Here is a 15830-nt window from a genome sequence, read left to right as displayed (position 1 = left end):
AAGGAATTAATAGCAGACTCCAGCACCTACCTAAATACATTAGATAACCAATTCTTAACACAGTACATATATAAAACTTTTAGTCATGCCATGTTTCTTTGATGGCATGTACGAAATAAACTACAAGCCATTTTTCTTTTAACATTACTAACTGTAACAAAGCTTTAGGCAAGCATGATATTAACCAAATAACAAAATATCCTCACAAGCCCTTGACCTAATTGTCTCCATACCATTTCCAAGAAAAAAAACCTAACTTAACACTAGTCCCAGTCCTAGAGTAATCTAAGATATTCCATAATCAACTATCTTAATAGATTTACAAAACCTTCTGATTATAGAAATTTGCCACCAAGAAAGTAGGGACTTAGAGTAAGGGGACCATATTTTCCCCAGCTTCCTGTCAACTCCAGGCAGAGGCTGTGTCAAACTGCAAGCTGCATTGAGCCAGGCCTAGTCTGCCAGGTTTCAGTTGAGGCATCAGGTCAAGACGGTCCCACCTCAGCACATGCTGAACAGTTGCCCCCTCAACTTTGCCAAGAAATCATACCTGCAGCTCATGCCTGCCCTCCCACAGGGCTGCTGCCATCTTGGGTCAGCCTTCCTTGATACTCACACCTGGAGTTAGACTCAGAAAAACAGTTAGGTAATAGTCCCGTTAAGTCTTTGAATGACAAGTTCCAATAATTGGTGACTATAAAGTCATGTTGCTTCAGGAACATCCTTAAAGCTAGCTCTAAATAGCTTGCATGCTTTATGAATTTTGTTTTTTAAAATATATTTAAATAGCTGTATTTCAACATTATTGGTTTCCTTTGTGATTTTATTTTTTATTCTGTGCATCTAAAATATTAGTCTGAGATGTCCATAGGCTTCATCAGCCTTCCAAAGGGATCTATGATATAAGAAAGATTAAGAACTCCTGCCCTGGAGTAATACAAGGAAACTATTTCATAGAGGGTAAGAAAAGTCATGAAGTGAAGGCAAATAGAACAACTGGGGAAGTCCAAAGAACACAGGCAATCCTAAGAGGACAGTGACAGGGACATAAACACGGAAAGCTGAAAGCAGACTTTGTGCCTAGGAGAGAGGAAAGGCTGAGTCAGGGCAATTCTTTAATCTTAGCTCAGGGGACATTGATGGCTCAGGTTCTGGGGAGCTACAAGAGCAGCACCTAGGGCCTGAAGCTGGCTCAGAGTCAATGACTTTATTTCCTCATCAACCAGGAAAATTGATGTATATAGATACCAGCTGTTCTGTTTACTGTGTGGCTTTAAGTCACTTCCATCACTTGGGGTCTTAGTTTTCTTATCTGAAAAACGAGGGGGTTGGATTAGATGATCTCTAAGGAACCTCCCAGCTTGAAATCTCATGATTCCTAAGAACAAGGTGTGAAGTGGTAGAAAGCAAGGGTGAAACAAAAAAGACAAGTAGAGAAAAGATCAGTGTCCCAAATGACTATGCTACAGAAGGTAATGGCCTGCATGAAGAGGAGAGGACTATGAAACAGGGAGGGCTTGGAAGATACTTAAATAAACTGAATAATATAAGATCTCTTTCTCAAGACCTTCCAACCTCACTGCTCCCCCTCCCTCCCCCCGAACTGCCCTCATGACATTTCCCCAGCTGCCACCCCATCTCCTCATTGCCCACTCGCTCCTGAAGCCCTATCCCCACCAGAATTCTCAACTGGGCCCAGTTCCCATAAAGTCTGTGTATAGTTTTCATTTTTCTGAAATTAGATGAATCCTCCTTCTGTATTTTGTATATCCAAAGATCTTCTATTGGCAACTGCATATAACTTTGTCTTTTTCTACAAAGCCTGTATGAGAAAAGAAAAAGGTAGAGGGATAGGGAAGGGAAGGCCTGGGAGGAAATCATTTACTCCCATTTCCAAGTATTAGTAGTAAAAACACTTATGAGTACTCCAAAAGGAGTGCTTTTTGCAGAAACAGGAAGGTAAGGGATAAACAATGAATAAGCTCTGTTCCACAGTGTTCCTTGGAGGAGAAAAGGCCCAAGTGGAAACAATAGTTGTTAGAACTGGAAAGGGAAGCAAGCTGGCCAATGCCTTGGGCTCGTGAGAGAAAGGAAAGCGTTGGAGGGATGGAGGAGGAAGACTAGGATATGCCTAGGGACAGACAAAGGTCTCCAGGTATTTATACCAGAAGGAAGTCCTGAAGCAGCAGAAAGTCATGCTCAAAGGCTTGGCTTTCCCACCCCCCTTCTTCTCTTGCTTCCCTCAGTTCCTGTCAAGACATTTAACTTCCTTATGTCTTGCTTCTATCTTCCGTAAAAGAGGTCTAAAATACTTCCAAATCAAAATTCTGTGAGCCCCTACTCCTCACCTTGGGCTCCAGCAAACCCTGCATATTCCCCATATCTACTTCTATTCTGTTACCATGCCAACCCCTAGAGAAATCCCCAACTCCCAGAGATGCTGCTTAGGTCACAGAAGTAGTTAGAAACTATGGGAGTCCCCCTTGCCTCTGTAGCTAGATGTTTTCTTGGTGCCCCATATCAGCATTTGAACCAAAAGGTAGCCTAAGAAGATGTAAAGGGTCAAGACCACACCAAGAACTCAGCCCTGATGTCTTTGGCCACTGTTTCTCAACTTACTTGTCTTGAAATGTTAATGCATCAAATCAACATGCCCAGGTATGCTGCAGTAAACCAGCAGGCTGGCAATCTTTCTCACACAGAGTCACAGGATCTCTGGAGAGAAAGAACAAGAACTTTCCCCCTCCCCCCACAATGTTGCCAACAAATGGTCAGTAACACAGCTTTTGTTTTAAAGGCCTGTCTTGTGATGGGGAGCCTGGTACCTGACATTCTAGTCTGACGTAGCTCCAATTGTTAGGAAATTCTTGATGTTGAACTCTCTAAAACTTCTAATGACTGGTACTAGTTCAGGCTCGCAGACCCAAGTTCTTGTTGTTCAGTCATGTCCAACTCTTCCTGATCGTGTGGACCATGGCACACCAATACTGTCCATGGGGTTTTCTTGGCAAAGATACTGGACTGGATTGCCATTTCCTTCTCTAGTGGATTAAGGCAAACAGAGGGTAAGTGACTTGGCCAGGGTCACACAGCTAGTAAATGTCCGAGGCCAGATTTGAACTCAGATCTTCCTGACTCCAGGCTCAACACTCTATCCACTCTATCCACATCTACCTGCCTCTAGACCCAAGTAGAACAAACATAATCTCTCTTCTATACGGCTGCCTTTCCAATATTTGAAGAACATTGTAAATCTCTGCTCCCTATCCTGCACCTCCGAGACTTCTCTAGATTAAACGTCGGAGTTCCTTGACACGGGTGTAAGGTCATTCAGCATTCTGATTCTCTCTTCTGGAGGTTCTTCCACTTGCCTGTTTCCTAAAATAAGGTATCCAGAACTGAACGCATACTTCAGCTGTGGTCAAACTATGATAGCCGGATACAATGAAACGATTATGTCCTTTATTCAGCATGCTATGTATCTCTTAATGAAGTCCAAGATAGTACTGACTTTCTGGTTGACATATGAAACAGCCGAGTTTGCATTTCATTAAAACTACCAAGAGCTTTCCCACATGAACTGTCTAACCATAATCTATTCATATTGTAACTTAGGAGATTGTTCTTGAATCCAAATGCAGAATTAAGTTTATCACTAATAAGTTTGATCTTATTCTCCCTAATCCATTGTTTCAGCTCATCAAGACCTGTATGGATCCTGGCTGTATTTGTCCAAAGGATTAGCTATCCCACCCAGCTTTGTGATACTCTGCAAATAAGACAAAGCGGCCTCCCTATGCTTTCATTCAACACATTAGTGAAAATTTTGAATGGTAATGTAGCTCCCTCTGCTGGCCATCTTCTGTTTCTGAATTTACCAGTACAGCCACAAATGGAAGGGCCCCACTGATCAGAACAAAAAAGCAGGACTGGGCAGCACCATAACCCTATAGTTTATAAGTTTGGCACCTTCCTCATACTCCAGCCTTCTCTCTATGCTAGGGTTCCCTCCTCTTTATGGCTCTTCTCTCTTTTAGGTGCCCAGTATCAAAAGCTATTCTGACGTCTCCTGGTATTTCAATTTTAAGTCTCCTCTCGAGTTTTATAACGAAAGGCTTCGTCTCCTACTAAAATAATTTCAGGCACCTGAGTGAAGGCAGGGGAGAATGGGATCCTCCCCAGCTGAGCTGCAATAAAGTGTCTAACAAGCCTAAGGCATCATAGGATCAAAGATGTAAACCTCAAAGGTCATCTAGTCCAAACTCCTCATATGATAGATCAGGAAAGTGAAGCCCAAAGAAGTTAAATAACTGCTCTAAGTCACATACATAGAAATGAATGGATGAATGTAGAAATGAATAAATCAACAAAAAAACATTTGTTAAGTACTTGCTAGGTACAACACACTGTGGTAAGTGCTGGAGATACAAACAGGAAAGCAAAGTAGTCCCTGATATCAAGGAGATCATATTCTAAAGGGGCAGACAACACACACAGGTTTCAGCTTCAAGTAAGATGGAAAAAATGTTATTTTTGAAAAGAAAGGTAATAAGTGTTAGCTGCAAGATTAAAACCTAGATCCTCTCACTCAAAACCTTTCCACTATAACCTGTAGAAAATACTTAATATATATAATATACATATATATTATATATATGATATATACATATATATTATATATATATTATATATATATATCTCCTATGCCAAGAATTCTATGCCATTAGGATGAGTTGGGCAACATTAGGTTCTTGCCTTGGATACAAAATTAGTTAGTGATGTTGCTGCTTCCCAGCCCCCTAAGTACAAGTCAAGGAAGTATAAGTCCCTGTATAAATCAGGAAATGCTACATCCTCACTGACCTGTGATGAAAGTAGCCCTCTGGAGGAAGACCCTGACCTACACTGGTACCCTGGCATATGTGGGGCCCAGCCCATGGAAGATGGTTCAGTTCAAGGGCCTAGTGATATCAATTTATTCCTCCTCAGAGCACACCGTGGAAAATTTAGGATCATGTCACAGAATGGAAAAAAAAATGCTGAAAGCTAAGAGCCCATTGTGCCAAGGGTAAGTATAGCATTTATTCTTTGGCTGTCTTTGTTCATTTCTACTATCTTTCCAAGTAATCAATCTTCCTTTCTTATGTGGAGGGAGGGAGAAACAGGAGAAAGAGAGAGAGAGAGAAAGAGAGAGAGAGAAAGAGAGAGAGAGAGATGAAGGCAGACAGACAGAAATAGAAAGACACAGAGAGACAGACAGACAGAGACAGAGAGAATGAGTCAATAATGGTTGTCAGAATTCTCCTGCATCCCCAACAGCATAATAGGAAGTAAGGCATTATGATGGAGAAGACTTCTGATGGGATATCATAGAAATGCTATCTAAAGGACAGAATTGATTTTTCTGCTGAGAAACTTTTAAATGCACAAAAATATGTGGGGTCGACTGGATTGTTTTAAATCATTTTCTTTCATATAAAATATTAGATCTTGCCATTTAAAAAAAAAGCTTGATTCTAAAATAAATAAGTTGAAACCTTACCTGGTGACTGCTGGTTTCAGATACTTTAACATCCAAGGATCCTGCCAAGACTGCATACCAGTTTGTTCCAATATCACCTTGACGAAATACTAAAAAGAAGTAGCATAAACAGACTAAGTTGATTTCATTACTTGGTGAGTTTGTTTATAGATTATCACAGATATGGAAAAATGTACTTTTATTTTTAGTTTAAAAAAAACCCTTTTACCCTTTTTTAAATATTCCTAACTCCAATCCATTTCTCCAATTCCTTTCCATGCTGCCCTACTTCTTGTACATAAATATATAGATCTTTTTGAGCTGATGTGAAAGCTGGCTTATCCCACATTCTATCAAAGAGGATTCTTGGGAAATAGCTTCTTCAAAACCACAGAATGATGGTAGTTTATGTTTGTTATGATGAACAATATGATCCTTGAGGATTTTCTAAAGAAAGATTGAATAAAGTTCAAAATATTTTTCATCTTAAATGTATTTTCCCATATTTCAGTTCTTTGAATTGATAATCATTTTACCTCTCTTAAGCCTCAGTTTTCTCATCTGTAAAATGGAGATAACAATACCTTTAGTACCTTACCTCACAAGATTGTTTTGAGGCTCAAATGAGATAATGCACATAAACCTTAAATAAAATATACTCTAAATGCCAATTAAGTATTAACTCCCCAAAACTGAGCACGTTAAAGTATTTACCTCACACTTATAAAAACCAGCAAACTTACAGAATATAACTGAATCTACTTGTTTTTAGTATGACAAATAGAACATGTTTGTTCCATGTTTTACCATTTACAAAGCATTTTACAGCAGCTCTGTGCAAGAGATATAGTACCAATGTTATAAACTTCAATCTCACAGATGGGAAAACTGTTAAGTATTCCCCCCAAATTCACAGACCTAGTATTTGAGACTAGAATCAAACTAAGATCTCCTGACGCCAAGTTCAGGGTTCTTTCTACCATGCTCCTGCTAACACGCATTTAAAGCAATATTCATTCATTCATATGACAGTGATTTATTAAGAAGCACCCACTATGTACAATACACTGTGCTAGATTATGTGGAATAGAAAAATAAATAAGACATAATTCTTGCCTTCAGAAAGTTGATAATCTAGTAATATACTCTCCAGACCAGCATCTCACCTCATATGCTGTCCAATAAATTATCCCACTAAAATAGTCAACTATATTCTCCTTGGGAAAAAATAGTGTTGTACTCACAGTCATTCATTTGTTCATTGTTATGTAGTTAAGACACTAACTTAACAAATGACTATATAAGGAGCTTCTTATTTTTGAACCTCATTCTCTCTTTCACTTGGGATGTCATAGAAATTAGGGTTAGATAACAGAAACCGCCATCGCCTGCACCTATTTAAGGCAGTATTTCTGAATTATTCCAAAAATGAATGCCTAGGGGTGGGGGTAGAGGGTTGAAATGCCTGGTTCAAAAACCCTTTACAAATAAAGGTATCTTTTAAAAGAACTATGCCAGATAAGGAGGTCGGGAAAAGAAACTGATATTTTATATTCAATTCACAATTTCTGGCAGAGAAGTTAATGACAATCACATAACAATTCCATAAAAAACTAAATTCTCATTTTAGTTCATCAGTCAAAGTTTCTGGATGGCGTGACTGATGGATGGCAATTGTATAGAAAACATATGCCATTATTCCCATTTTGTAGATTTAAAAACTGAGGCTCAGAGAGGTTAAATGGATCATACAATTATTCATTGTTTAAAGGGGATTTGAACCCAGACTTTTGGATTCTAAGTTCAATACTCTTCCTCTATGAGGAAGTCAAGAGAAGGAAAAATTCATAGTATAAGCTATTCATTTTTCAGAAGCAAAGTCTCTTCATGTGTCCCAAATTTGCTTGACTGTAACCAGCAGCGTAAATAAATTTAAGCTATTTTTACTGATACACAGTATAGTCAACATTCCTTTCCATCCAATGTACCATTATTTCACTGTTAAGTGTGGGAAGGGCTAGTCAAACTTTTGAGTAAATGTTAAACAAAAGGAAAAAAAAGTGATTAAAAAAAAGTCTCTTCAAGGCTGGCCTATTCCCTCTTGCTGGTTGTCATAATTAGCAATTAAGTCTTCTTTTTAAAAGGCCTCTTTTATAGGGAAATTCTCAGAAAATATCACAATAGTTCATCTTCATCCCACCTGTCTACAGTAGGTTGACATACTTTCACTTTTCTAAAAAGAGAAAAACACTGAGTAATTGAGCAGTTCCTCTCCTGAATCAACATTATGTCACATACAAAAAAACCCACCTAGATCTAAGTGATCACTACTAGACATCACCTCCATTTGTATTCACCAAGTCTAACTTTTTACCTATTCTTTTAGATGACTTCATCTCATACTGGCTATAGTTTTTCTCTCCCCCCACAAAAAACCTTTCTCATCTACAGTCTCATTTTATTTTCGTAACAGCCCTACAAAGTACATAGAACAGCTATTAGTTGTCCTTGTCTTGAGAGGGAAACTGCACTGTGAGGTTGAGTGCCTTCCCTAAAATTATTCAGCTACTTATTACTTGAACTGGAATTAGAACATATTCTAAATTTGAGACTCTTGCCATGAGACTACACTGCTTCCAGTGATCTCCCCCATTCTTCGTTCTACTGGTAGCATCAGTACCTATGAAGGTCTAATTTGGAACCTTTCCTTTAAGATTCTCTAAAGGCTGCAAACAGATTTTTTCCCCATGCTATTATTGCCCACTAAGGTAAAAGATACTCTTTTGGAAACTAATTTATAATCAACTATATACCAACCAATTAAGCCCTGGAATCAATTTGACTCTTAAGAATAAGTGGCATCTTGATGAGAATGTATCTATCATGGACTTAGTCAAGAAAGGTTCACCATTTCATGAGTCATCATGGGTAAGAATTATCATGGGATGAAAGAGTCATTAGTTTTAAAATTTGAAGGAACATCAGTAGTTTCCTAGTCCAGTCTTTTCATTTTACAGATGAGGAAACTGAGATCTACCCAGGAAAGTTAAGTGATTTGCCCAAGGTCATATAGGTCATAAGCATCAGAGGGAAGATTTGAAACCATGTACTAACTCTGACTCCAGAACTAATATTCTTTCTACTATATTTGGACCTAAATTGCAAATTAAGACTTGCTCAACTCAACAGTCATTTGATGGGATCCCATTTTCTTCAAGAGAAGCATCTTCAAAATGGCAGCAACAAACTTATTTTGCTGATATTTGTCCAACAATCCATATTTATGTAAGGGTTGAGTTGAAACCACCTCATCCCATTTAGATGAGAACATGTCTCAGTAAATCAATAAAGCCAAAACCCTTGGACTAAGTAAGTGCACAGAGTCTTTGAAAGCCATTAGATGAAGTGAAATGATATCAGACAGGGTCTTATCCAATTGGATGGGAGATTTAATTACACCCTCTAGATCCTGCATATAAGCATTGAGTTAGGTAGAATGAGAAAGCATTCCAGAAGTTCAAGTATGTGGTTTTCCAGCACACCTTTAAGACTCAAAAGTAGGACTGAGCTGTGGCAGAAAGAAGGGATAATGAAGAGGATTATACATCTCAGCATCTCAGAGCAGAAGATCCAAACTGTGAGAAGTCCCAAGAAATGGGCAGCTCTTTCCTTTCCTAGTACCTGTTTTTTCATAGACACTATAATATAATCTATATTTTATTACCCAAACATTTCCAGTAAATTTCAACAACCTCCCCAGAAGCCTGAAGTTAACTGGAAGATATGTATAAATGTAAAGTTAGGCAGAGATATAAACCTGTCAAAATGTCAAGAATTCTTCTAACCGGGGGCTTGGCATGATTATGACTAAACTCATAGTGTTTGTCTGAAACATTCTCCTTAAAGCCAAAGAGGAGGTAATCACATGAACTTAGATGTCATTATATTTCTCCTTAGGTTTAAAATTAGCTAATTATTATATTTCAATTAGAAGTATAGAAATCCAGCCTGGGAGAATGAGAAGCCCATGAAAGAGAATACTCTAATGTTTTAGATGGAGCTACTGGGTGAAGATGTGGCACTGTAATTATCTGACAATATTTAGCATAATTAAGCAAAACATATTTTGAAAAAAATTTACTAAATTGAACACACTACACACTTACTACTACTTATTAACTATTTAGAGTTTATGCTAGAACTAATATTGGAAGAGCTCTATTAATCTTACAATCCAAAGCTGTTAAATCCTCAAGATATTGACCACCTCTGGATACTAAGTGCTCCTCCATACACCTGTGTGTCATCTGCTCCATAAAGAAGATTTTTGGGGACAACTTTTTGAGAGTCAAAGAAAAGAAAATATATGAAAACCTATTTCTCATGTTCTTTCTGTTATGTCTGCAAGAGCCAATGCTTTTTGGTGGTGGAATTTTGGCAGTAGAATGAAGTAGGAAACCTATTTCTTTTTCATTTTGTGGAAAGGGTGGTGATAATACAATATTTATTATTAACATCAGTCTTGGAGACATAAGTTAATTATAAACAAACAAGAGGAGATTCACTCCAAAGCTTGTAAAAAGCGAGCAAAATTTGCTAGTACAAATAGCTGACATTGATCTATGGAGCCATGGGTTTCACCTGTATTAAGATTGTCCTACAGGATCATGGTAGAAAATTGGGGCAAAAAGGGATTCAGCAGCCATGAGACAGAAGCCTATGAGACAGGGAAAAAGAAATGGAATGAGCCTAAGGCTAGCACATACTTATCTTTCCTAGGCCACTCACCATGTGTATGAAACTAATACCAAAATTTCTAAATACGCACACACACAAAGAGTCCAGGCCTTTTCATCTACCAAAATAGATTACTTTAAACTTTAAAAAAATCTCTGTCAGCACTTCCCGTGGAGGGGCCTTTTTCTCTTTGCCATTGCCGTTCTTGCCCTCAGACCCCTCATGAAGCCTAAAATCACCAAGAAGAGGACTAAAACGTTCGTCTGGCACTAGTCTAACAGATGTTAAGATCAAGAGAAAATGGTGCATGTAAACCAAGGGGCACTGATAACAGGGTGCAAAAGACAATTCAAGGGCCAGATCTTGATGCCCAACACTGGTTATAGAAGCAATAAGAAGACAAAATACATACTACTGAGTGGATTCAGGAAGATCTCAGGTGCACAACGTCAAAGAGCTAGAAGTGTACAACAAATCTCACTGTGCTGAGACTGCTCACAATGTTTCCTCTAAGAATCAGAAAGTTATTGTTAAGAGTGCGGTTCAGCTAGCCAGCAAGATCACCAATCCAAATGCTAGACTGAGGAGTGAAGAAAATGAGTAAAAAGCTTTGCGCATTTGTATTTGTGTTAAACCCTCAAACTACTAAAAAGAATCTGTCTGTCACTCATCACTAAACCTATTTATTTATAAGGGTTTGGCAGTTTTTCAGGTCCTAAATCTATGATACCAATGATGTTATAAGGCATCAAGTAGAGGCAGCTAAGTGCCATAGTATAAAGAGTACTGTGCCTAGAGTCAGAAAGACCTGAGTTCAAATTTGACCTCAGACACCTATTAGCTATGCAACCCTGGGCAGGCAAGTCACTTAACCTTTGTCTGCTCTGGTTTTCCCAACAGTAAAATGAGGATAACAGTACTTACTTTGCAAAGTTGTGTGGATTAAACAAGGTAATATTTGTGAAGTGCTTAACACAATGTACGTAGTTGTTGTTCAGTCATTTTCAGTCATCACTGACTCTTTGTGACCCCTTTTGAGGTTTTCTTGGCAAAGATATTGGAGTGCTCTACCATTTCCTTCTCTAGCACATTTTTTCAGATGAGAAAACTGAGGCAAACAGGGTAATGTGACTTGTCCAGGGTCACACAGCTAGTAAGTGTCAGACCAGATTTGAACTCAGGAAGATGAGTCTTCCTGACTAGCCCCAGCGCCCTATCCACTGTGCCACTTATCTGCCCTGGTATGTAGTAGCCGCTTAAATACTTGTTCCCAACCCTTAAATTTTAAATGACAACCAAGTGGAGAACCCTATTTAGACAAAAACTTTTACTAGTTGGTATAATCCCACTGAAACGGGCTTGTTCTACAGCTTAGGATTTTGTTGGATAGTCAGTGAAGTCCCTAGGGAGAAGATGCCAGCTCTTAGGAATAGACTGGCCTTTGCTTCATTTTCTGGTGTCATTGTTGGTTTTTCAAAAGAAATGATAGAAATGGGTACTTCTGTTTCTTCCATCACATTCAACTCATTGACAATGCTCTTGGCACTATCTTCTGTCCCACTGCTTTCTGCTACTGGAAGTTTCCATTAAAGTCAACTCTTCAACTAGAGAAGAGAGTCCTTGGGAAACTCACTACTTCTTTGAACACAGTTGTGGGTGAATCTGTTGTTATGGGAAAGCCACCACAAAACCCAACAGGATGAAGACAATGAGGTCATGGTGCAGAATGGGACTGTTAGAATAGTTAGAGAATGAAGAGCTTTCTCTGTGTCCCTCTTTCTTTTCAAGGGAATCTAAGACCATTTCACTACCTTTTGGTGAAAATGTTTGTCAAATTAATGCCTAGTAATTAACCATTGTACTCCTTTATTCACTCTCTTAACTTTAAGATTATACCATAGCCATAGAGACGATTTTTTCTTGTTTAATTCTGAATTTTTGTTAAAATTAAATGGTAGGGGCGGAGCCAAGATGGCGGCTGGTAAGCACGGACTAGAGTGAGCTCCATACCCGAGTCCCTCCAAAAACCTATAAAAATGGCTATGAACCAATTCTAGAATGGCAGAACCCACAGAACAGCAGAGGGAAGCAGGGCTCCAGCCCAGGACAGCCTGGATGGTCTCTGGGTGAGGTCTATTCCACACGGAGCTGTGAGCTGGGAGCTGGGAACGGAGTGGAGCAGAGCCCAGCCTGAGCGGCGTGGACGATCCAGACCAGAAGCGGGGAGGAGGGGGCCCTAGCGCCCTGAATATGTGAGCTGCGGCAGTTACCAGACCCCTCGACCCACAAACACCAAAGACTGCGGAGAAGGTTAGTGGGAAAAGCTGCGGGAGTAGAAGGAGTTCGCGGTTCGGGTTCCAGCCCCGGGGGGCAGCGGAGGTGGGGCAGCTACAGCTGTTGTTACTTCCGGCTCCAGGCCCACCTGGTGGGAGGAATTAAGTGGCGGATCAGAGCAGGAGTGCAACAGCCTGCTGAAGATCTAAGCCCAGTCTGGACTGGGGGTCCTTGGGGAAGGAGGAGTGCAGCTCTGACAGAGCTGGCATCTCCCCCCCAAATGTAGAACATAGAACTCGTAAGTCTACAAGCAGTCATACCCCACTGAAAAACTCAAGGGTCAAGTTAGTTGGTTGGGAATATGGCCAGGCAGCGAAAACGCGCCCAGATTCAGTCTCAGACTTTGGATTTTTTCTTTGGTGATGAAGAAGACCAAAACATACAGCCTAAAGAAGACAACAAAGTCATAGAGCCTACAACAGAAGCCTCCAAGAAAAACATGAACTGGCCCCAGGCCATAGAAGAACTCAAAAAGGATTTGGAAAAGCAAGTTAGAGAAGTAGAGGAAAAATTGGGAAGAGAAATGAGAAGGTTGCGAGAAAACCATGAAAAACAAGTCAATGACTTGCTAAAGGAGATCCAAAAAAATACGGAAAAATACACTGAAGAAAACAACACCTTAAAAAACAGACTAACTCAAATGGTAAAAGAGCTCCAAAAAGCCAATGAGGAGAAGAATGCCTTGAAAGGCAGAATTAGCCAAATGGAAAAGGAGGTCCAAAAGACCACTGAAGAAAATACGACTTTAAAAATTAGATTGGAGCAAGTGGAAGCTAGTGACTTTATGAGAAATCAGGATATTATAAAACAGAACCAAAGGAATGAAAAAATGGAAGACAATGTCAAATATCTCCTTGGAAAAACCACTGACCTGGAAAATAGATCCAGGAGAGATAATTTAAAAATTATTGGACTACCTGAAAGCCATGATCAAAAAAAGAGCCTAGATACCATCTTTCAAGAAATTATCAAGGAGAACTGCCCTGATATTCTAGAGCCACAGGGCAAAATAGAAATTGAAAGAATCCATCGATCGCCTCCTCAAATAGATCCCAAAAAGAAATCTCCTAGGAATATTGTTGCCAAATTCCAGAGCTCCCAGATCAAGGAGAAAATACTGCAAGCAGCCAGAAAGAAACAATTTGAGTATTGTGGAAACCCAATCAGAATAACCCAAGATCTGGCAGCTTCTACATTAAGAGATCGAAGGGCTTGGAATGCGATATTCCGGAGGTCAATGGAGCTAGGATTAAAACCTAGAATCACCTACCCAGCAAAACTGAGTATCATGTTCCAAGGCAAAATATGGATTTTCAGTAAAATAGAGGACTTTCAAGTTTTCTCAGTGAAAAGACCAGAACTGAATAGAAAATTTGACTTTCAAACACAAGAATCAAGAGAAGCATGAAAAGGTAATCAAGAAATGGAAATTGCAAGGGACTTACTAAAGTTGAACTGTTTTGTTTACATTCCTACATAGAAAGATGATGTGTATGATTCATGAGACCTCAGTATTAGGGTAGTTGAAGGGAATATGCATATATATATATATATATGTTTATGTATATATATAAGTGAATGTGTATGTATGTATATATCTATGTGTATATGTATGTATGTGTATATATATATGTGTGTTTTTATATATGTATATATATATATATATATATATGTAAAAGAGAGAGAGCAGACACAGGGTGAGTTGAAGATGAAGGGAAGATATCTAAAAGAAATAAAATGAAATTAAGGGATGAGAGAACAACATACTGAGAGAGGAAGATAGGGAGAGATAGAATGGGGTGGATTATCTCGCATAAAGGTGGCAAGAAGAAGCAGTTCTGTGGGAGGAGGGGAGAGGGCAGGTGAGGGGGGAATGAGTGAACCTTGCTCTCATCAGATTTGGCCTGAGGGGGAATACCATACATACTCAGTTGGGTATCTTACCCCACAGGAAAGAAGAGGGAGGAAGATAAAAAAAAAAATAAAAGGCAGGGGGATGATGGAGGGGAGGGCATATGGGGGTGGAGGTAATCAAAACAAACACTTTGGAAAGGGGACAGGGTCAAGGGAGAAAATTCAATAAAGCGGGATGGGTTGGGAAGGAGCAAAATGTAGTTAGCCTTTCACAACATGAGTATTGTGGAAGGGTTATACATAATAATACATGTGTGGCCTAGGTTGAATTGCTCAACTTCTTAGGGAGGGTGGGTGGGAAGGGAAGAGGGAAGAGAATTTGGAACTCAAAGTTTTAAAATCAGATGTTCAAAAACAAAAAAAGTTTTTATATGCAACTAAAAAATAAGATACACAGGCAATGGGGCGTAGAAATTTATCTTGCCCTACAAGAAAGGAAGGGAAAAGGGGATGAGAGGGGAGGGGGGTGATAGAGGGGAGGGCTGACTGGGGAACAGGGCAACCAGAATATAAGCCATCTTGGAGTGGGGGGGAGGGTAGAAATGGGGAGAAAATTTGTAATTCAAAATGTGGTGAAAATCAATGCTGAAAACCAAATATGTTAAATAAATAAATTGCATTTAAAAAAAAAATTAAATGGTAGGTTTTATTGCCTTAGGAATGGGCACAAAATTACTTTAGTTATTCCTAGTGGCTCTGCCCTACCAATACAATGAAGTCGAATCTTATTTCATTTCATTTCATTTCTAATCTATTCTATAATGCAAAAATTATTGGTAGGAAATGAAAATTTACTTAAATGCTCTGAAAGATTCTACAGCAAAAAGAAAATATAAAAAGTGGAATTTGAAGATAAGCATTAACAATGTGTCCATAAACTCCCTCCCCCTCTCTCTCTCCCTCTCTTCCTCTCTCTCTCATTTTTATGTGTTCAATTTTGAGTTCTGAGGTATCTCCCTCCTTCTCCTTACCCCAGCCCACACTAGAGAAGAAGACCAATATTTGACACAGATCTAAATGTGAAACCATACAATACATACATCCATCTATCAGTTCTTTCTCTGGAGGTGGATAGCATCTTCCTTAATAGATCCTTTGTAGTTGATTTGAATATATTGGGTATTATATATTATATAAATATATTGAGTATTACATATAATTTGAATATATATTTGAATATATTACTCAGAATAGCTTAGTCATTCACAGTTATTCTTCAAACATTATTGCTGTTACTGTTCTGCTTGTCTTCATTATTTCATGCAAGTCTCCATGTTTTTCTAAAATTGACGTGCTCATCATTTGTTACAGCACAGTAGTATGC

At 39.0% G+C, this 15830-nt stretch overlaps 1 protein-coding gene across 1 annotated transcript in view; it reads right to left on the bottom strand.

Moving 5' to 3' along the window:
- Window positions 1-15830, bottom strand: part of LOC118836922 (rap guanine nucleotide exchange factor 4-like) — a 94351-nt gene that overhangs the window by 18903 nt on the left and 59618 nt on the right. Inside the window, exon 3 of the mRNA XM_036744023.1 lies at window positions 5543-5631. Within this exon, the coding sequence (XP_036599918.1) occupies window positions 5543-5631 (89 nt within the window). The remainder of the gene's footprint in view (window positions 1-5542; window positions 5632-15830) is intronic.

This window comes from Trichosurus vulpecula, chromosome 2 (assembly GCF_011100635.1).
Source record: "Trichosurus vulpecula isolate mTriVul1 chromosome 2, mTriVul1.pri, whole genome shotgun sequence".
Taxonomy (NCBI): domain Eukaryota; kingdom Metazoa; phylum Chordata; class Mammalia; order Diprotodontia; family Phalangeridae; genus Trichosurus; species Trichosurus vulpecula.
Note: the sequence above shows the minus strand (reverse complement) of the source record. Positions and strands in the feature narration are given on the sequence as shown.